Here is a 23,424-nt window from a genome sequence, read left to right as displayed (position 1 = left end):
CTTTTTTTAAAAGTTGAGTCTAACAGTCAAGAACTCTAGAATTCAGGGCAAAAGACATAAGGTAGAAGACAAGCCTTACTTGGAGAAAATTCTAGTCTCTTAAGTCAGCAACATGGAGGAATAGAAGACCATGATTTGTGTCAAGGCAGTCCGAGAGAGGTTTGGAAAAGAATTTCCAAACACAGAGTATTGCAGAAAGGAGTGAGTTTATTGAGAACAAAGAGCAGAGGTAATGTGGGCACCAGAAGCACAGCAGGCCAACACCTCTTGACAGGCCAGAGAGAGTCCACGGGGCACTGTTAGAATAGCAGCCCGGCTCAAGGGACAGCCAACTCTTTTCATGGGCAAGTAGCCAATCTCTATAGCCTCAAGACAAAGAAAATTCCTGCTGGAAGGTTGGCATTAGGTGATTGGATAGGGTGCTATAGGGTAGGTACTGGGGTGGGCATTTTTGGCCTAATGCGGGGTCAGGAAGCTTGTTGGTGATGATCAAGGAGGGCTTTTGGCAATGGCTACAAAGGGTCTCAGTCAGTTCTGGAGGTGACCTTGGTTCTGGGCTCCACTGCAGTGGCCTTGGAGTAGGACTCCACAGTTTGCTCTGTAAATCTGCACAAGTCTTGTCTTGGCCCCAGAGTGTCTCCATTCTGCTTTCGTTTCTTCCTAGTGTATGTGCCTGGAGTGGCAAGGTGGGGGAGATTGTGTTCCAGGCTCTTTGCACAGGATGAGCCACCCTGAGAGAGCTGATGAATAGCTGAGCCGGGGCTGCAGAGCAGGGGATACTGGGGGCGAATAGGCTTTCCCTGGATTTTTAGTAGGGCTTGATCCAAAGGCCCAGAAGTTGAAGAGAACATGGCTAGAAGCCACATCTTGGTGATATACAGTGATTTGAAGACATGTGCAAAGACAATCATGAGAAGGAAAGTTAAGAGTGCCAGCTTTACAGTCAGTCACACTCGGGGTCTAGTTCCAGACCAACCTCTCACTTGCTGTCTGACTCTGGGCAGAAGGTCTGACTTCTCTGAGTCCCATCCTTCACTACAGATTTGGGGTGTGCACCATGCCTGATGCCAAGAAGGCACCCACATGCTTTCTGCCTGATAGACACTCTGCGGTGGACTCGGCTGGATGAACATGCCAAGGAGGCCATGGTCCTTGTAGGGAGGAAAATGTTTCTCCCCTACCCTCTTAGAGTCCCCAGCTGGGCCTAAGAATTAAACAGACAAAACACAGAGTAACAGGAGAAAAACATCCACATTTTATTAAAATTTTACATGTAGGGATTTCCCTGGGGGTCCAGTGGTTAGGACTTGGTGCTTCCATCCCTGGCCGGTGAACTAAGACCACACAGGCTGCGTGCCCCACTCCAAAAGTATTTTACATCTACCTGGGAGACTTCTCAGGAAAATGAATACCTGAGAAGGTACCTAGAGCAGAAAGCTTATATACCTTTTAGTCAAAGAAATGATAGACTTGTGAAGAAGTGACAAGGCCAAGGGTGTTGGGTTAGGGACAGTGAATTGTGGGGAAGTGACTGGGAGCGATATGGGGCAAATCTAAGATAAGGGTTATTTTAGTAAGTGTGTCTGTACAGATCCATTTTGGCATTGACTTCCTCTCTGGTGATAAGGATGTTCTCTCCCTGGTACATGGAGGGCATCTCTCTCCTGAGAAATTTTATGGCCTATTCTTAGGTAGAAAAGGGCAAGTGCATCTGCTGTTTCTCAAGCACCTTCCATTCAAAATAGTCAATGTGCCAAAGTGGCATATTTTGGGGTGGCATGTCCTGAATTCTCTCCTCTAAACACGTGTTTTCTAAGTGGTCACCTGCAGAAATTGCTTATCTCACACTTCCAAGTCCTCTCATACTTCCTGACCAGGTTTATAGGAGAGGAGTTTGGCAATGAAGGGTGAAGGCTCTGGAGCCAGAGTCTTGCGTTCAAATGCCAGTTCAACCAATCACACAGGAGCTACATGACCTTAGGGAAGTTCCCTTATTTGTGAGATGGAATAAAAGTAGCAGTACCAACCTCAGAGATTGTTTGAGAATTAAATGAGTTGATACTTGTTGCTGGCACATAGCAAGTTCTCTGTAGTGTTACTGCTTATATTGATTTATCAATAGTAGCTGATAGAATGACCAGTCCATCCATTCTTGTTGACCAAGTACAGAATATAACTGAAGCCCCGGTGACACAAAGGTGGGCAAATTGGTCCCTGCCTCCTAGGAGCTCCTGGGCCAGTGACCAGACCTATAGATCATGGCAAGTCAGGGCTTCCATGGGGAAGGACATGGCAGAGGGGAGGTGGGGTGTGGTGGTCCTAGAGGAGAAATGAGATGGAGCTGGGCCAGGTAACAAGAGGCTCTGAGTCTTGAAATATGGGATGGAGTTAGTCTGGCTGAGGGGAGAAGGGAAGGCTGTCCAGACAGAAAAGGTAACAGGAAAAAACAGGAGGCAGTTTGACAAATGAAATACAGGTATTTTTCAAAAATTATGTGAGTGCTCTCTGTTCAGGGCCCTAAGGAGACTACTGTGAATAGACCAAATTCTGTTCTCATTACAATAGCTGACCTTTATACCTCACTTCCCTGTGGGCGGTATCCTCCTTACCTGCAAGGTACCCTTACTACTTGTCAACTGAATTCAGAAAAACAAGAGAGATGTGAGTTTTAGTTTTCCTTGGGGACCTACTGAGGATGACAGTCCATGAGACAGCCTCTCAGAAAGCTCTGTGGAACTGCTCCAAAGAGGTAAGGTGGAGGGGGGAAAGTCAGCATATCCATGATTCTGGCAAAGGGGATAAGTGCAACCAAGGCCACATCTCAATAAAACGTGGCTGGTAGTCATGAGGAACACGCGTGTTACTTCGTAGTTTTAGTGCTTTTCTAAGAACGGGATGATGCAAGAGTTCAGGTTCATAAATCTCCCTCCTGGAAATATCTTAACTATCTGAACGCCTGCTCTGCCATTTTCCCAGAGCACAGAATGCCTCAGCCGCCACCTCTGCCCCGAACTCCTTTCAGGATATGCTGAAGGTCAGCCACTTCAGGGGCCAGTGACTTCATTCCTATAGAACCAGATGGCAAGCAACATTTTTTTTTTTTAATTATCATACTCCAAACTCCGTTTTACATTTGGGCTAACTGGGGAGAGACAAATCTGATAACTTGGCCAGATCCTTGAAGTCCTAAGGAGCAGAGCTGGGGTTGACACCAGGGAGCCTGACTGCAGAGTCTGGTCTTAACCACTCTGCCGCCCTTAACGAGCTTGCTCACGTTCTCAGGACCTAGGACCTATTGCGGGAGCTACAGGTGGGTTTTCTCGGGCGGAGTAGGAGTCAGCCATGGCAAAGGGATTATGACCAGTAGTTTGTGATGGGCCTTGAGTGCCAGCCTGCCAGGTGCAGAATAGCCTGGAAAAGGCAAGGTGGCGAGGGTTGGACACAGAAAGAACACCTCCTGGAAAGTGTGGCAAGAATCTGGGCCAGAGATGACAATGCCGCCCTGGGATGCCGGGCGGCAACGGGATGCAGAGAAGGGGTCAGCTTCCCGCAGGGCCAGGCGCGCGGGCAGAGGAGGCCAGCCTGGGGTGGGAGGTGGCCGGCGCCGGGGCCGGCCAATGGCGGCGGGCTGGGCCGCAGCCCCTCCCTAGGGGCGGGGGCGGGCGGGGAGAGCGCTGCGGGCTCGCCGGGGTACCAGCGCTGCCGCATCCCTGCCGAGCTCCTAGCGCCGGCGGTCCGCCCACCAGGCAGCTCCCGCTCCGCAGCCTCGAGGCAGACCCCGGCGAGGCCTGGCAGGTCCAAACCAGAGCGCAGCTCGGTCCAGTTGGGGTAGGTGAAGGGCGGCGGCGGGGAAGGGGGTGGCTCAGCTCGGTCCCTCCGGGGTGGGTGGAGGAGGACGGGGCGTCGGATTTGGTTCCAGCCCCGGGGGTGGGGGTGTTGAGTTCTCTGACCACTCAAGATGGGGGATCGAATAGGGGGTGGGGGGGTAGGGTCGCCGCAGCACGGCTGCGCTCTGACCTGGTGGGAGAAGGGAACAGGGCTCAAACCCGAGACCCAGGCGGGGTGGGGGAGCGGGGAGGGCGCGGGTAGGGCCATGGGGGGAGATGGGTGTAAGCGTAGGGGCCCCTGAGTTCTGTTGCTCGCAGGAGGGAGCTATCCCTGGGGGCCGTAGCAGAGCGCGGCTTGTGCTCGAGTATGGGGGTGGGGGTACGGAGAGGATCCGGGCGCGGGGCTGGAGTGGGGGTGGGGCGGGCTTCCCGGTCTGGGGATGCTGCGTTCTCCGGGGACTCAGTTTCCTCCTTTCTGAGGGTGGGTGCGGGGAAGCGGGGCGCAGGGGCGGGCCAGGCTGTGAGAGCCGGAGGCGGCGGGGCGGGGCGGGCGGCGGCGCGGGCGAGCGGGTGGTCGGCGCGCCTCTGACCGCATTCTGGGACGCGCAGGCGGCGGCGGAGATGCGGCGGCTCGGGGGCACCCTGCTCTGCCTGCTGCTGGCGGCGGCGGTCCCCACGGCCCCCGCGCCGGCTCCGACGGTGACTTCTGCCCCGATCGAGCCCGGCCCGGCTCTCAACTACCCTCAGGAGGAGGCCACTCTCAACGAGATGTTCCGCGAGGTTGAGGAACTGATGGAGGACACGCAGTACAAACTGCGCAGCGCGGTGGAGGAGGTGGGTGCGCCCGAGGGGCCTGCGCTCCGGGAAGCGCGAGGCGGGTGACAGTGGGGGCTGGCGAAGCAGTGCCCCAATCGCTGGCCAGAGTCCTCGGGTCCGCTAAGGGGCTGGGCACAGCCGGCAGCAGATTTCGAGTTATCTGGAGGCAGTGCGGGGGTGATCCCAAATCCCACCTGGTTCCTGCCAAAAGCTCTGGATCTGAGGCTGTCCACCCAGAGACACCGGCTGGACCCACCCATGGACAACTGGGGTCACCACCTGCTTGCAGCCTGCCGGCCATCACCTTCCAATTAACTTCAGGTGTGCAGTCGGCCTCATCCTGTTTTAAGCGGATGCTTGCAAGGCCCCTGGTATTCGAGCACTGTGATTTTGCAGAGGAGGCTCCAGGTATCTCAAGTCCTAGCTTGTCTGTTGGGCTTTGAGCTTGTGCCATCTTCCCAAGAGACAATTAGGGTGCCATTCAGTTCAGTTGCTCAGTCATGTCCAATTCTTTGTGACTCCATAGACTGCAGCACGCCAGGCTCCCCTGCCAGTCACCAACTCCTGGAGCTTGCTCAAACTCCTGTCCATTGAGTGCGTGATGCCATCCAACCATCTCATCCTCTGTCATCCCCTTCTGCATATGGGGACAAAAAGCCCTGAGCTGTGCTGGTAATCTGTCTGGACTTCCCCAAATGCCATGTGGGGCAAAGAAGGAACCTGGGAATCTCCATCAGTGTCAGTGGGTGCTGGGTGAGAGGAGCAGGGGCAAAGTGAAAGGCCACCCCTCACCTTGTTTCCAAGGGTGCTTTGGAGTCAATCCTGGGCTCAGGGCCCTCCTCTGCCAATCACCATAGGGTGGCATTGGCCAAATCCCTTAACATCCTTTACCTCAATTTTCCATGAGAATTAAATCTGTGATATGTGTGGCACCTGGAGTATAATAGATGTGCATATATAGCAGCTGTTAGTTATCAGATACCAGACATCTTGGGAAAACTTTGCCTGTTTCTTGCTTCCGTCGCCTCCCAGGTCCAAACGCTGTGGATGGCATCCTCTGTGATCAGCACGCAAGCATTGCCAGGGTTGCCTGGAGAGGAGGTGCAGATGGTCCAGCTTGCCCAGCCAGGTGGCTCTGCTGCCTGGGGTGGGTGGGCGTGGCCCCTGTTGGGCCTGACTCTGGCTGCAGCCTGTCTTTGGAGAGAAGCCAGCCATCCCGGAGAAGGAATCAGTGAGAGATCAGATGTCTAGGCTGGTAGGTCAGGTGCCTCCATGTCCCTGCTTCTCCACACTATATTTGGGCAAAGCCTCCAAAGCTGGCTCTGGTCTACTAGGTGAGGTGGCTTTTTCCTCCCACACCTGCTTAGTCTGGGGATTGCTCCCCTTCCTTCCCACAACAGTCGACCTGGTGGACCCTGGACACTGGTGAAGGAGACACTGGGTTGGAAGGTGGTTGCCTGGGTAGCTGTACCTGATCATCCGCTGGACAGGCCGGATTCCAAATATAGACTTTGTTTCCTGTGAAAGCAAGAGAATCCTGACACGAAACAATGAAAGGGGCAGGGGTGTCAGACAGGCCCCAGTGAATTTTAACTCTGCACCTTCACTGATTAAACTGAACACGTGATCCTTGGTTCCAGAGCAAGTCATCCGCTTCCCTTCACTGGGTTCTAGAACTTTCCCTCCTGCCCACGGCTTCCCGTTGAGACTCATCAGGTCACCTCCCCATTTTTATTCAAGTGTGAACTTGACCACACAGTGCGGTCCTCTGCTGGTAGCTCCTAGTGAGGGGCCGAGGGGGCCTGCTCGGTCTTTTCATTGGTCAGAGCCGTTCGGGGGCCGCAGTCCAGGGTACTGGTGCTCACTCCACGGGAGTTGGCCACGTTGCCTTTGCTTGGGCCCCAGCCTTCCTGCTCCAGACGTGGCTCTGCCTGAGTTCTGCAGTCTGCTACCCAGGGAGACATTGGCTGCTGCGCCCACCCGACTCAGTGGGAGCCAACCTTTCTTACCTCATTCCAGCTCTGCCACATATGAGTGATGGGATCCAGGCTCCAAAGTGGAGAAGTGTCCACCTCTGGGGTGAAGGGGAGAATTAAATGAAAGGATGCAAGTAAAGCATGCGATCTGGTTGTCAAAAATGGGGTTAAGTAGGGACTTCTCTGGTGGTCTAGTGGCTTTCACTGCTGTGACCCTGGGTTCAATCCCTGATTGGGGAACTAAGATCCCACAAGGCACGTAGTGCAGCCAAAAAATAAAATGGGGTTAAGTAAAATTGGTGCAATATAAATTGTCCCCTCATGTCGCTGTTGTAAGGACTATGAGAAATTGTTGATTCTCAATAAATAATGGCTCTCACTGGCACTAATGGAAAAGAACCTGCTTGCCAGTGGAGGAGACATGAGACCCATGTTCGATCCCTAGGTCAGGAAGACCCCCTGGAGAAGGGTATGGCAACCCACTCCGGTATTCTCGCCTGGAGTGTCCCATGGATGGAGGAGCCTGGTGTGGGCTACAGCACATAGGGTGGCAGAGTTGGACACGACTGAAGCGACTTAACACACAAACACACTCATTATCATCATATTAATAGCGCTAGTATGAGTGATAACGAAAGAACCACCAGTGTCTGATATATAATAGAATCACAATGGATTAGGGCTATTAGTATTAATTTTAAAACAGAGATTGCCAGAAAGCCCCTTAAATCTCATAAACACAAGATAATTGCTATTTACTCACGGTCCCAGTAAAGAACAGAAAAGGACCTGCGGCCAGATGCATTAATTGTTTACATAGTTGCACCATGAATCTGCTTTCAAGTAACTTCCTGACATTTAAAATATTCCAGCTGACTTCAAGCTGCTGATTTCTCCTAAGGGAAAAAAGTTAACTCTGGTTATAGGATCATTATGGAGAGGAAGCAAATCTTCAAATGGTTCAGTCTGGGCTGTTTATTACTGATAAACATATTTTGAGGATAAAGCCACTCCCCAGCCCTTCATTACCACGTCTGTAATTGGCATATTTTACAATAGAATGTTCTTATCAACTCATTATTCCTAGGAAGAATGCCAACACCAAGCCTGAATTTCTCTCTCCAGTTTTTCTTACTCTGTTCCTTTAACAAACACAGAGTTAACAATTTGTGAGTGCCATGTTAAATAATATTCACATTCCTCCTCTATGAAACAAGTCCTGTTGCTTCAGGCTTAAATTTCTCTTGCTAGCAGCAGTAATAGTTGTGGCTGAAATTTCCATTGTAAGCTGTACTTTTAGTTTGTGGTGCCATGAAAGAGCTTTTAGCTCATTCTGTTGGAATAACCACTGGTTGAGAGGGAAATGGCTTTATATAAAGACTATCTGCTCAGCCCAGAGCAAATTCTAATTTTGGTACCTTGTCAATTATATGTAAGCCAAACTGGAGGAGTCTGATTCCTATAGGAATTATAAAAGCACTAATGTTCTATTCTCCTTCTGGAGTTAGTCCCTCTAGCATCCCCAGACTCCTCTTCATTCCCAGCTGTTCCTCTTCTATCACTAAACAGACCAGGATCTCTCCCTTAAAACAAATTTATAAAGCCTTTTCCTTCGTCTTAAGTCTCCTCTCTTAACTTCATCCGTTTCTCCTCTATTTTATTAGCAGACCCTTCGATCATAGGTTATCTACTTCTGCCTTTTCCACCCCTACCCAGACATCCCCTGGCAAACTCGCTTCTTCTGAAACTGCTTTCTTTATTATACCTTTGCAGAATGGCAGATACTGGATCAAGTTCTCGGATTTCATGAGCTTTAATTCTTACATTTGTCCAATAAAGTAGAATCATCATCATTTTACAAACAGGAAAGCTGAGGTTTAGAGAGATTGGGTTGACCAAAAAGATCGTTTGGGTCTCTCTGTAAGATGTTACACATTAGCCACCCCAGTATTTGGTATCTTGCCGAAGGTCACGTGGCTGCTTTGTGGCCGAGCTGGGACTTGACCTCATGTTCCCTGACTCCAGAATCTGGGTACTTTATACTTTGTTGTCTTCGGATGCTGCTGGGGGCAACGTCTTGCCAAATCTAGTGGCGAGCTCTCAGAAGCCTGAGTTCTTCTAGATTTATTTGGAGGCCCCTCCAAATAGAAGGCCCTACCCAGATATAACTTCTGACTCTCAGCCTGCTTCTAGCTAGTTCTCTGACTCTATTCTTTTCCTTCTCTCGGTTCTGTATTATGTCCCAGTTAGTCTTCAGAACTTGCTGCAGCTCCCCATTGCTTGGTGCAGAGGTTCTTACCTGGGGGTGAATACAGGGGAGGGAATATCTCAGAATCATCTGGAAAACTCATTGTTTTGTGGGGTGCCCCCTCCAGAAATTTTAAGTTGGCAGCTCCAGATATGTAGATATTTTTTAAAGCACTGGGCATGACTCTGAGGTACCCTGCTGGTTGAGAACTAGGCTATCACCATCTGCTTCAGAACTATACCCTGGATCCATCTGTCAGTCTGTCTCTACTTCATCATCCATCATTTTATCCACTTGGGGTCCAGCATGGACCCCTTGCCCTAGCCCATGACACTCCATTCTCATCCAGGCTGCCACCATTTTGCCTCCTTTATGCTCCTCTCTATCCAGCTCATATCTGTCCTTTGAGACCAGCCCAATCATGGCTCGCCTCCACCTGGAAGCGTTTTTCCTCTCTTCTTTGGGCCTGACTGACTTCTAGAGACTTTCGTAATCATCCTCAAACCAGCTTATGTGAGGATGCCCTGTCTCCACAGTAAAAGCACAAGCAGAATCTTACACTAGGAAAAACACATAATTTGGGGTCAGACCGAGCTGAGTTCTAATCTAAGTTTTGCCACCTACTAAGAATGTGATGACCTTAGACATTCCTCCACTTTCGTCAACCTCATTTTCTTCATCTGCAAATGAGGCGAATAATACTTCCTCATAGCGTTGCTGTGAATACACAAGGAGATATGGAAGGGACTGGCGCAATGGCTCAGACATAGCTGATGCCCAGGCATGGAGGCAGTGATCAGGTTTCAGGTATGTGAGGAGTAATCTCAGGGTCAAGCACAGTGCATGGCGGCTGCTGACCAAGTCCTTGTTTGGTTTTCTGGGCCTTTATGTGGACTAGGTGTTCTTTACACTTCTAGTGAAGTATCTCTGTGCTCCACTGAGGCATGGGAATTCTTTCCCCATGTATACCCAGCTCAGCAAACTTGGTTGGGAAAGATTGGAAAAGATGGGCCTCTTGTAGTATATAAGGGAATAGAGAACAGTGATTTTTTAAAAAATAGTAAAATCCTTTTTGAGGATTCATTTAAAGGAATAAAAATAGCCGAGAGTCAAGACTGCACTGTTGGAAAATTGCCAACCACCAGTGACAGCTTCTCTTTGTGTCTCTCATTTTAAATTCCTAGAGAGAGTGTCTGGTTGGCTCAACTAGTCCATGATGTAGCTTCTGTTTAAGTCCCATCAGCTGTGACTGGTCCAGTTGTCACCTGCCCACTCATCAAGTCTGGGTCTGGAAGTGGGTACAGATTCCATTTGGCTGATGTGTCTGGTATAGATGTCATGGAGGCCCACGATTTGAGGATAGTGGCCTCAGAAACCTGACATCACTAAAGAACACTTGTGTAAGAAGGGCCAGAAGGGTGCACCAAGAAATGAGTCATCTGAACCTCTACAGGGGTCTCTTGTACTCAGAGGGTGGATGGGGAAGGACTCATAACTGTGACCCTACCAGTCATGGGGAAGGGGCTAGGTTGGTGCCTACCCCCACTCAGCCCTGCAACAAGGATTTGGGAGCAAATAATTTATTTGTGGGGCTTCCCCACTGGCTCAGCGGTAGTAATCTGCCTGCAGTACAGGAGCCACAGGAGACACAAGCTTGATCCCTGGGTCGGGAAGCTCCTCTGAAGGAGGGCGTGGCAACCCACTCCAGTATTCTTGCTTGGAGACTCCCCATGAACAGAAGAGCCTGGCGGACTGCAGTTCGTAGGGTTGCAAAGAGTCACACACAACTGAAGTGAATTAGCATGCATGTAATTTATTTGTGATGTGATCCCAGAAACACTAGGAGGAAGTAGAGTGAGATGGAAAAGGAAAAAGGCAGCAAAGGCTGTGCTGATGAGCAGGTGACTTCTAGGGACAACTAGGGTTCCATCTCTCTGAGGTCCTCGGAGAGAGAAACTGTCCCACTGAGTGGAGAGGGCACTGGGGTACTTACCCTCATAGGCCGTTCTTCACTGATTGAGAGGTGTCCCCGGGGTGTTCACTAACTAACACTTGGTGCTTGTGCAGACTGAACACACTCCTGTAGTCAGAGAATGCTCTCAAAGAGAAACAGAGTTGGTTGCTGGCGTGTGAGGGAATTGAATTTGAGTGACCTCCTGATTAGGACATGGGGAGATGGGAGCGGCACCAAGAGCATCTCTCAGGGGTCAAGATTGCTCAGTGGGGGCATTCTCAAATCCCAACTCTGCTCTTCCCTGGGAATCTTGAGAACTTACCTAGTCTTCCTAAGCCTCAGTTGCCCCAGTTGTGAAATGGGGACATTAACACCCACCCCATAGGGAGATTGTGAGATGTAAGATGATAATATATGAAAACATTTAGAACAACATCTTGTTCTACTCAGTTCTCGTTGGTACTTATCAGCAATAACACCATTGTTACTGCAGAAGAGGAAAAGAGTAGTTTTTTTTCTAGTGGACTCTGATATGTATCAGAAGAAAACAATATTGCTCATTAAATTAATTGATTTAATTAGATGGAAGCCGAAGAGGCTGCTGCTAAAACATCATCAGAAGTGACCCTCGCACACTTACCTCCCAGCTACCACAACGAGACCAACACAGAAACCAAGGTGGGAAATAATACCATCCACGTCCACCGAGAAATTCACAAGGTAAGTCGTGGCCAGCGCTTCCTCCTTTCTTCAGTGCCCAGTCCCATCAGAGGACTGAGGTGTGGCCTGTGCTCTCTTTAAGATAGTCTGCTGTGCAGATGTTTACATATTTGATACACAAGTCAAAAATACACATAAATATGGTAAAATACAGGTTAAAAGCCAGAGGGAGTGAGGGAGATTATTTAAAGGGGAAAGATATGTGTGAAAAACATAAATTGCTTTTGCATTGAAGCAACAAATTTAACTCTAGTCTTCCTGCCAGTCCAATTGCAAAGGAATGTTCAGGGATTTTTATTACTTGAAAAAAGGAAGCAGATAAGTGTTTAGAGAAAGACTTTCCCAGTATTGAATTTATCTCACAGGTTTTTATCTGTGATTCAGTAGAGAGTTGAAATAGAGTTCATGTTGCGGTGAATAGATCTTCACCATTTCCTTAGGAGGAGCTCAGATGTGATATACTCAAGTCTTCAGAATGGAAAATCTCTATTGCCACAAGATGAAGCATTCATCTGTTTGCTGGCTATCCATTCAAAATTTTATAGTGGCCTGTTTTCCAACCTGCCATATGTCTAAGTGTCCCTTGGTCCAAAGTCTTGCATGAGGAGTGAGCAGGTTTGTTCTCAATCTGATTTGAGAAAGAAAACATTGCCCCTAGCATGCGATGTCTCCAGGGTGACTTTGGTAGGACTTTAGAGATCAAATCATGTGGCCTGTTTTCTCTTAAAGAGAGTCTGGTGTGCAGATGTTTGGATCATTGTTGGAGGCTGTAAAATTGACCTCTGATCTCATCTCAAGGCCTGTGCACAAGGCCATGAAGATTCTCACAAAAGAGCCTTGCTTTTGTTCAAGTGTCCAGGTAATGACTGAGCTGACACAATAGCATTTCTGTGCCACAGTGGATTAAAGGGTCAATTCTCAGGGGCCGTTGCCTAGACTATAAAGTAGCCTTTGTGTGGCTCTAGTCCCGCTGTATACTCACAGCCCAGCTCCAGAGCACACCCCCCACATAAATGAGTGAGCCACCTGCCAAACAGAATCCTTTAGCATTGCTCATCTGAAGACTGGAGAGTTCCGGTCTTTGTTTCCAAAAGTGCATATTTTATTCCTGTCAAAACCAATATTCAGTCATCCTTTCTGACAATAATTAGCCAGTAGGTTTGGCTGCTCCTTCAATTTGCTCCTTGTGAATATCAGAATAACCAAGTATGTGTCCTGCCAGTAACGAGTATGGTTTTCAACTCTGTGACCCTCGCTAACCATGTTTATGAAAATAGGAAGATCGGCACCTAGAATACCTTATGGTGTCGTGGGGGCCAAATGACTTAGAGTGTGTGAGAGTTGTTGTAAACTGTTAAGCACTATACAGCAGCAGATTGTTCTTACTGTTAATATTACTGTTGTTGTTACGGTGAAGTTATGGCATCCACATGGTGTAGTAGTTCTTGGGTGGGTTCCATGGAGCTCCTGTCCTGCATGATGCTTTATAAAAGAAGAGCTCAGTGGTGAAACATGTTTGGAAAACATTGTACATATTTCTCTTCCTAAGGGATACAAAAATGCACCTTAGTGTAATAAAACCTCAGAAAAGTCCCTGGATCTTTGCATACAGGACTGTATAATTTTAAAAATATATAGCATTGATTAATCTTGTGAAAATCTGGTATAAAAGGAAGAAGACATTATTTCTTTGCTGGAGAGAGGAATTACTTACATCAAAAATTTTAAAGTATGTTGGTGAAGACATGATCCTTATGCTCCAGAATGGGAATTAGAACTGGAATTTGATCCACTGTTGCACGTTAGGCTAAGAGTTTCCACTTTGTTTTGGCTGCAGATGCCTGTGATATTAGAGCTGGCAGGAACTTTAAAGATGGCCTAGAAATGAGACAACTGTGAATCAGAGAACAGAAATGATTTGTTCCAGGTTACATACTAGACGCTCATTCGTGTCTGAGCCAGGGATCAAAGAATATCGATCCCCTAGCTCCTGAGGTTCTCTCTGTTCTTTTGTCACCAACATGAGGGTTAGATATGGCCTTGGATGGGGTGAGAGTGGCCTGAGTTTCAATCAGGCTCCCAGCTTTGAGGTGCCCACTCCTGGTTACAGAAGCCAGGCAGACAGTAGCTAAAGGAATACGGGGCCAGGCCTCCTCTCAGCCTACTTAAGCACTTGCTTTTTTTTTTTTTTTTTTAACTTTTTATTTGTACTAGAGTATAGCCAGTTAACAATGTTGTGATCGTTTCAGGTGGACAGTAGAGGGACTCAGCAATAAATACACATGTATCCATGCTCCCCCAAGTTCCCCTCCCATCAAGCCTGCCACATAATTAAGCACTTTCTTGAGGGAACAAAACAATTCCCCAGAATCAAGAAGTGGCTGCTCTAGCTAAAACCTGCTTCCTTCACTACCCAGGCCTGTAGTTGTTGAAAAGAAAGTTGACTTGGAGCTTCAAATGAATAAGCCCCAAGAATGATAAAAATAGCTAGTGTTAAGTGTTTGTGAGGTGACAGGCTGTGTGGTGCGTGCTTTACACAGACTTCCTCGGTCCTCCCCTTGGCAGCCCCATGCGGCAGACTCTGCTCTGTCTCTTCATCACTATCTGATGCTGCTGGTGGAGCTCAGAAACACAGGGAGGAGTGGGCATTCTGTCTACTTTGACAGATGCTCCTGCTTCAGAAAATAGAAAACAACAAAACAAAAAACCAACAACTTGTGGGATTTGTCCAGAATCCCTTCTATTTCACACTCACTGTCCCTGTTCTCCTGTAGATCACAAACAACCGGACTGGACAGATGGTCTTTTCAGAGACAGTCATTACGTCGATGGGAGAGGAAGAAGGCAAAAGGAGCCACGTGAGTTGTCGTCTTCCTTGCCCTTGTATCCCGATGCACACATTCCCTTGCTGAGCCTGCCAGAGGTGACCCAGACTTCAGACCATGGGCAGAAAGGAGGGAGCTCTGTGCGCCTCTCCTACCTTGTACCTACCTGCTGCTGCTAAGTCACTTCAGTCGCGTCTGGCTCTGTGCGACCCCATAGACAGCAGCCCACCAGGCTCCACCGTCCCTGGGATTCTCCAGGCAAGAACACTGGAGTGGGTTGCCATTTCCTTCTCCAAGGCATGAAAGTGAAAATTGAAAGTGAAGTCGCTCAGTCATGTCCGACTCTTGGCAACTCCATGGACTACAGCCCACCAGGCTCCTCCATCCGTGGGATTTTCCAGGCAAGAGTACTGGAGTGAGGTGCCATTGCCTTCTCCATGTATCTGCCTAGATTCCCCAATTCCTACATTTCTGGCCAGACAGATGCAGTCCAGTAACAGGCTCTGCTTCCACGCACTTTGCCTCAGAAATGGCAGGACATCATTTGCACGGCTGTTCTCAGCCTTGAAAGGGGAACACTGAAGGGTTGGGTGTATTGGTTGGGGGTTTCTGGTAATAAGACCTGGTGCCTCTAACCTGAAAATCCCCTAAAGCTGCTGGCCAGACACACACCCTTTCTGATCCCAGGCCTGGTCTGGCAGTTTGAGAGCAAGAAAGCTTCAAGTGAAACCCAGTGGCCCAAGAGAAAGGTGTCCTTCTGCTCCAGCCTTCATGCTTGGGCCCCTTGCACTTGCTACTCAGTAGCCTGTTGCTTAGTCCAGAGGTGGGCTGCTTTTTAGAGAATTATATTCTGAATGATGAGAGGGGAGTCATGTCACAGAAGGAAGGCCTGGCACAGGTTGGAGGGTGACCCAGGATGTCACTGGTCTCCAGACTGCCAGACTAGAGGTGTCTCCATAGCACCTTGTCTTCACAAAGAGGTGGCTGGTTTCAGATGCAGAGGCCCGGTGAGGAGCAGACAGGGTGGCTGCCATGTGATTCAGTCCATTGTATGAAGCGCCTCCTCTGTGGGGCTGGAGATGGCCTGCCTCTCTGTGCCCAGGAGCCTTATGCAAACTTCCCACCACACGTTCATCCCTCTGCAGTGCCTAATGCACCCCCAGCCTTCCGAGGGGATCAGGGATATAACCTGACCCTTTGTGGCCTTATCATAAGAGAAGCAGTGTACCTATAACCACTAGCGAGGTGGTGTTACTGTGGTTGGTAGTCAATGGGTTCTTTTTTTAAAAAAATTACTAATTTTTTTTGAAGTATAATTGATTTTCAGTATTGTGTTAGTTTCTGGTATATAGCTAAGTGATTCAGTTATACGTACATATATATGTATTCTTTTTCATATTATTTTCCATTAAGGTGTATTACAGGATATTGAATATAGTTCCTGCATTATACAGGAGGACCTTGTTGTTTGTCTTTTTATATAAGAGTCTGTATTTGCTGACCCCAGACTCCTAATTTATCCCTCCCCACCTCCTTTCTCCTTTCTATGACTGTGAATCTTTCTCTTTTATAAATAAGTTCATTTGTATCATATTTTAGATTCCACATATAAGTGATATCATATGGTATTTGTCTTTCTCTTTCTGACTTCCCTTAGTATGATAATCCCTAGTTGCCTCCATGTTACTGCAAATGGCATTATTTTATTCTTTTTTTGGCTGAGGGTGGTATCTTGTAACTTTGATCTGCATTTCTCTAAGAAGTAGTGATGTTGAACATGTGCCTCTTGGCCATCTGTATATCTTCTTTGGAGAAATGTCTAGTTAGGTCTGCTGCCATTTTTGATTGAGTTATTTTTATTATTAAATTATGTGAACTTTTTATAAATTTTAAAAAGTAAGCTTTTGTTGATCACATCATTTGCAAATATTCTCTCCTAGTCCATAGGTTGCCTTTTCATTTTGTTTATGATTTCCTTTGCTGTGCAAAAGCTTGTAAGTTTAAATCCCATTTATTTATTTTTGCTTTTATTTCTATTGCCTTGGGAGACTGAGCTAAGAAAATATTGGTACAGTTTATGTCAGAGAATGTTTTGCCTATATTCTCTTGTAGGAATTTTATGGTCATGTCATACGTCTAAGTCTTTAAGCCATCTTGAGCTTATTTTTATGTATGGTGTGAGAGTGTGCTCTAACTTCACTGACTTACATGCAGTTGTCCAGCTGCCCCGACACCACTTGCTGAAGAGACTGTCTTTCCCCCATTGTCCCCCACTGTATGTTCTTGTCTCCCTTGTTGAAGATTAATTTCAGTAGGCATGCTTTCATTATATTGAGATATGTTCCTTCTATACCCACTTTGGTAAGAGTTTTTTTATTGCGAATGGATGTTGAATTTTATCAAATACTTTTTTGCATCTGTTGAGATGAGCATGCAATTTTTGTCTTTTCTTTTGTCAATATGGCACATAGATTGATCTGTGATGCTGAGCCATCCTGATGACTCTAGGATGAATCCGACTTGATCATGATGTAAGGTCTTTTTATGTGTTTTGGATTTGGTCTGCTAATATTTTGTTGAGAAGTTCTGCGTCTATATTCATCAAAGATATTGGCCTGTAATTTTCTTTTTTGGTATTGTCTTTGTCCGATTTTGGTATCAGGGTGTTGGTAGCTTCATAAAATGACTTTAGGGCTATTCTCTTCTCTTCAGTCTTTTGAAGGAGTTTGAGAAGGATCCGTGTAAGTTCTCTGAATGCTTGATAGAATTCCCCAGTGACGCTATCTGGTCCTGTGCTTTTGTTTGCAGGAAGGTGTTTTTTTTTTTTTTTTTTTTCTAAATTACAGGTTCTTTTTCACGTCTAGTGCTCAATCTGTTCAAATTATCTATTTCTTTTCAATTCAGTTCTAATGGCTATGTGTTTCTAGAAACTTGTCTGTTTCTTCTAAGCTGTCCAATTTGGCATATAATTGTTCATAGTATTTTCTTATGGTCTTTGTATTTCTGCAATATCAATTGTGATTTCTCATCTTTGACTTCTTCCTTTGTTTATTTGGGTTCTTTCTCTTTTCATCTTGGCAGTTCTGGCCGAGTTTTGTTAATTTTTATTTACCCTTTCAAAGAACTAGCTCTTGGTTTTATTGATTTTTTTTCTATTTTTAAAAATTTATCTTTTATTTCCTCTCTAGTCTTTATTATTTTCTTCCTTCTGCTAACTTGATGGGTTCTTTTTGCTTGTTTTTGACACAGTACTCAGACATTTGCTACAGGCAGGGAGAGTCCAGTTAACTTTGTATGATAGTGCTGACCCCCCCATTCAAGGGAACTGGGAGCTGATGAGCGGCAAGCCATGTGGAGAAATGGAAAGAGACCCAGTGTCACAGGCTGGAAGCGTGAGTTTGTCACTTACAAACTAGGTCACCTCATTTCCCCCTGTCTTTTAATGAGGCAATGATTTTCACCATCTCTCCCAACTCTGAAAGCACAGAAGCCTGTGAAGCAAAGATAGGATTGACTAAGGTCAGGAGAGAGGAAGGGCCAGCTTTTGAAGGTGGGAGAAGAGAGAGAAAGAAAGAGAATAGGAGGAAAAAAAAAAAAAAAAACCAGACAAAAAGATGGTACCAAGAGGGAAAAGCTTTAGAGTATTCCAGATTTAAGTCTCTGGGAGAGAACAGGGGAAACACAACTCTCAGGGATGTGGGTTACAAAAAAACCTTTGTGTTCAAGATAAAAAGGTGTATGATTGTATGATTGCATCGTTTTGTTCTGGGAAGCCTCCCAGAGCCCAGAGGGCAGCAGCACCGCTGTGAGCATCTTTGTAGCTGCTGGAGGCCCTGATATACATCCTAGGCTCCCTGCTCTGCCCTCCAAGTAAGGCCGTTGTGTCAGGCTTGGAGCACTGTGGCAGGGGGAACCAAGCGCTGAGACTGGCAGGTCGGTGAGAGACAAGATCTCAAAGATGCCAAGAGTGTCCAAGGGTCAGGGGGCAGCTGCCTGCACTTGTGTGCTGCAGCCTCCAAGTGTGTGCCCGTTTTCCGGAGGCTGCACAGCCTGTGTGTCCCTGCTCTGGGCTCAGCTGGGGGGCCCAGAATTCCCAGGGCTGCTTCTGCAGGTCCTCATGTTGGTTGTGAGATGGAGGACCTGCAGGTCCCTGGGCAGTGCATGACCTGAACCCCTGTGTGTGATGGTCCTGAGAATTCAGGAGGATGACAGGAGGAGACACATCCAAGAAACCCAGAAGGTGGAGACTCACTGAGTTTTTCCAGATTCCTGCACAGGCCCTTGGGATCTTAACTCAGCAAGTTTTTCTATGTGAATAAACTCCAATTTGACTGACTAGGAGAGTAACCTGGGGCATCTGATGCTTGACTGGCTGTTGCCTGCTGAATTGCCTGGGGTCTTGAGAGAACAGACTAGAGACTTTACAAGGCGCCTGTGAAAGGGAGGTCATGTGGCAAGAACAATGGTATGTTACCGCCGAGCCTCACTTGTTGTCGAGTGTCTTGCCAAGAGTCAGACAAACAAGGTCTGGTTTCAGATGCCCACAGCATTCTTGCATTCGAATCCTCTTTGTGTCTGAGTGGGAAGCCGTAAAGACTAGATTGCCTCCAGAGGCATGAGAACGGCTGAACATTGTCACCACTGTCCCATTCCATAGTTTGGCAATTTAATGGTTTCTACGGGTGGCTCTGGAAAATGCGTTATGTGCCGATGAAGCATTCTCTGGGATGGAAAAGGGAGGCTTGCCTCTCAAAAGGACAAAAAATCATAAGCTGTTCAGACCTTAAACTACTATAAATAGGGGCTGAATTCTCAGGATTTAAAGCTCCCAGATGAATTCAATTAAACATAACCACCAAACACGCCATATTTTCCTTTCTTCAGACGCTGGGATGTGTATTCATACATATGGTAACCTGACCAGGCCCATGGAAATTCACAGACAGCAACACTGTGTGGCCATCTAGAAAACCTAGCACAGTGCATGCAAGGCATTGGTCTGTTTTGCTTTCATGCTCGAAAGGGGGAAGGACATGGCAGCTTGTTATTTCACCTGAGCGCACGGGCAACTGGGATGTGGTCTGACGTCTTTCTGTGAGGCTTTTGTGCGGAGCCCTCCGTCTGCTGTCTCCCTTGATGGGCCACTGGGTGGGCTGACCACGGCTGTGCTACTTTCATGCAATGGGTTAGGAGGGAAGTGGTGTGTTGGAAGCCGGAGAGCAGATAAGCCATTATGCACACATACAAGGCTTTTGTTTATAACCGTGTCCCCAGATATGAAGCATTTGGCCCAGTTACCCATGTATGACATGTACTCTCATTAAAATATCCTCAGAACTACAGAGCTCAGCACACTGTGCATCTGTTGTCTTTTCTGTTTTCATATTAGAGTATGATATAAAATATCCTACACAATAAGGTATTTTCTCCAGCTGAACATACCTTATTGGAACCCACTGTTTCAATCACATACAACCAGCTCCAAGATACTTCCTGAAACTTCTGAGGGCCTAGGTAGACAAATTTCACTGCCAGATTTGTCCAGATAGTAATGATTTGAGTAATCCCATGATTTCCTTGTCCAAGAGAATGATCAGGATAGATGGCAGACTGTGGAAAATGGTGATGGACTTCTCCACCAGTGGGAACTCAGTGTCGCCTTCTCTGCTGTGAAGATGCTTTGTATGTTATTTGTGTTCAAGTCTGGGGGAAGACAGATGGTCAGTGTGGCTGGACTTCAAGATTTGTTTGTTTCCTGTTGAACAGTAAACATCCTGTTACTTCAAAGCCCAGAGAGACTCAGCAAGAGTGTGGGCAGAGAAAGTGTGTTGAATGGCGTCTTTCCCCAGGAGACCTTGGGTTCTTCCTTGCCCCCAGCTCGTTCATTTGTCACAGAGTAACTGCAGGTGAGGGGCTGGCTTTGTCTGGTCCCTCTGCCGTGACGTCTGAGGCTGAAGTTGCCTTTATAGATTTTATGGAATTACAGAGGGCACCATGCTGACCAGTCATTGGGGTTTATTTTAACAGAAATGCATTTGTGGAAGGCACAGATTCCTTGCAGTAGTCCCTAACCTTTTAGGCACTAGGGACCTGTTTCATGGAAGACAATTTTTTCCACAGTCCAGGGTGGGGGAGGATGGTTTTGGAATGATTAAATGCATTGCACTTATTGTGCACTTTATTTCTATTATTATGACATCAGTGTCACCTCAGATCTTCAGGCATCAAATCCTGGAGGTTAGGGATCCCTGCCTTGGAGAACTTTGGTCAGTACCCAAAGGTTCAGCCTCCTGGAGAGTTCTTTTGGATGTATGTTGGGGGGCTGGGTGCATTGCCAAGTCCTGGGAGATGTTGTTGCCCTTCTCTATCTGTCAGTCTGGGGGCAGAGTGAAGTCTGAACAAGGTGTGAGGCTCACCTAGGTTCAAACCTATCCTAACCCTCACATGCTTTGTCCTCTGTGGTTCTGTTTCTTTCTTCATCCAGTGAAGCTAAGCATCCTCGGTTCACAACACTGGGTGAGAGTCTTTAAGGAGAGGTTTATAAAGCTCTTTGTGTGAGGCTCATTATTACCGAAAAGTAGTTAACACTGGGTTCTAACTAGCTTATTCCCTGGGTCCCAGGAACCTACTGCAAAAGTGGAATTCATCTGGAAGCTGGAGATGTGTTTCAGGACTCCATGGGCCTCTTCCCACTGATGTTTGTGGCCTGGGGCTAAGTTCTCTAGAGCCACGCCTCACCCTCTGAGTCATGTATTTTGCTAGAAGCTTGTTCTCCCTGTTTTGAGCCTGACTCACCCTGCACTTCTTGTTCTTATGAGTCATAAGTGACTTGTTTGGGTATTGGCGATACAAACAGAAGGAAAGATGGGCCTAATGAATGAGAAGAAGCATACGTGATGTTCAGGTGCTAACCAGATCCCGGGTGGGGCCAGGTTGGCAGGATGCATCTTGGTTTCTATAGAAAACAACATGCTTGTGGGTCTGAGAGTGATGGTGTAGTCTCTTGTGAATGTGCAGTTCCACAGTCCTGCAACCAGACACTTGGGTCCTTTTGCGTGTCTAGGTTTCTATTTTGCACTGACTTAGTAGTTTCTGACCAAGCATAAGGCCCTTATGCCTTCATCCAGTAGGAAAAAATTATAGGGAAAATTGAAGAGCTCTGAATCATTCTGAAAAATGGATAAGCAGTCCCCAAATAAATAAAGTTGATCCAAGTAAGCAGTGTTTAAAGAGTAGGCATTTCTTTTTGAGCTATAACCTGGCTATATTAAATTGTACTCTCCTCAACCTAAATATCCTTCAAGAAGGAATTTGTGATTCCACATGCAAAATCAAAATACTGTGAAGTTCATAAACCAGTTTCACACAGGTTTCATATGTGTTGGTATAAAAGGATGTCTTCAGTGAAACATTAAGTGAAGAAAAAGCAGTTGTAAAGCAATATATTGCTTTACATATATGACGGTATATATTAGTTCAGTTCAGTTCAGTCGCTCAGTCGTGTCCGACTCTTTGCGACCCCTTGAATTGCAGCATGCCAGGCCTCCCTGTTCATCACCATCTCCCGGAGTTCACGCAGACTCACGTCCATCGAGTCCGTGATGCCATCCAGCCATCTCATCCTCGGTCGTCCCCTTCTCCTCCTGCCCCCAATCCCTCCCAGCATGAGAGCCTTTTCCAATGAGTCAACTCTTCGCATGAGGTGGCCAAAGTACTGGAGTTTCAGCTTTAGCATCATTCCTTCCAAAGAAATCCCAGGGCTGATCTCCTTCAGAATGGACTGGTTGGATCTCCTTGCAGTCCAAGGGACTCTCAAGAGTCTTCTCCAACACCACAGTTCAAAAGCATCAATTCTTCGGTGCTCAGCCTTCTTCACAGTCCAACTCTCACATCCATACATGACCACAGGAAAAACCATAGCCTTGACTAGACGGACATTAGTCGGCAAAGTAATGTCTCTCCTTTTGAATATGCTGTCTAGGTTGGTATAGATAAGATATACTTAATATATGTGCATGCACTCTCAGTGGCTAAGTCATGTCTGACTCTTTGCGACCCCCTGGACTGTAGCCTACAGGCTCCTCTGTCCATGGAAGTGATTTCCCAGGCAGAAATACTGGAGGGGGTTGCCATTTCCTTCTCCAGGGGATCTTCCTGACCAGGGATTGAACCCACATCTCCTTCATTGGCAGGTGGGTTCTTTACCTCTGAGCCACAGGGGAGCTCATATTTTATACATACAGTTTATCTCATTTTTTTTAAAATGAGAAAAGTATACATTAAAACACTTGGCAAAATGTATGCAAAATCATTACTATTAGTTACCTCTGGGAGAAATTAACTTTGCAGAGACTTTTCCTCTATAGAATTCTATATGTTCTGAATGTTTTGAAAAGAGTTTGTGAACTGTTTACAATTTTGCTGTAGACATCTACCTATATTTTTGAACACTATTGCAAGGTTTTCTTTGTGTAAATCCTAGAAATTAAATTGCTGTGTCAAAGTGTGTACAATGTAAGATTTTGAGAGATGTTACCAGGTTTTCCTCCAGACGGTTGTACTGTTTTTGCTCTCAGCAGCGACTTCTGAAATAACTTCACCAGTTCCCCCTCGCCTGCAATGGGTGTTATAGTGGGTGACCACCTGTGTCTTCTCTTTGCTTCCATGTCTTTGATTATTAGCAAGGTCAAGGAGAATAGCTGTTTGAGAATTGTAAGTTGTAGGCAACATAGAGTTCTCTGCAAATTTATCTCATCCCTCCTCTTCCTCAGGAAGAAGGGTCAGGTTTGCATGCCAGGCTGCTCCCAAGACCAGATACTGTCTGGCCCAGCGTGGGACAGATTAGGAAGGTGTGATGTTCCAGCAGGGACTGTCTGTGTGTGCTGTGGCTGCCGGGCTGTGGGTGTCACACCAGGGAGTAGGTGGTGATGATGTGCAGGCTGCTGCCGCCACCCCTGTGAACACAAAAAGGCAGGCACTCCGTCCTTTCTTCTCTGGCCACTTCCACAAACACCCCAAACCAAAGCTTAGGTGCCCTCTGATAGGAAGAGCACTTCAG

At 47.1% G+C, this 23,424-nt stretch overlaps 1 protein-coding gene across 1 annotated transcript in view; it reads left to right on the top strand.

Moving 5' to 3' along the window:
- DKK3 (dickkopf WNT signaling pathway inhibitor 3) overlaps positions 3,676–23,424 on the top strand; it is a 51,174-nt gene continuing 31,425 nt past the window's right edge. The window contains exons 1-4 of the mRNA XM_018059550.1: positions 3,676–3,828; positions 4,437–4,661; positions 11,404–11,541; positions 14,316–14,399. Coding sequence (XP_017915039.1) covers positions 4,449–4,661; positions 11,404–11,541; positions 14,316–14,399 — 435 coding nt within the window. The 5' untranslated portion in view covers positions 3,676–3,828; positions 4,437–4,448. The remainder of the gene's footprint in view (positions 3,829–4,436; positions 4,662–11,403; positions 11,542–14,315; positions 14,400–23,424) is intronic.

Source organism: Capra hircus, chromosome 15 (assembly GCF_001704415.2).
Source record: "Capra hircus breed San Clemente chromosome 15, ASM170441v1, whole genome shotgun sequence".
Taxonomy (NCBI): domain Eukaryota; kingdom Metazoa; phylum Chordata; class Mammalia; order Artiodactyla; family Bovidae; genus Capra; species Capra hircus.
Note: the sequence above shows the minus strand (reverse complement) of the source record. Positions and strands in the feature narration are given on the sequence as shown.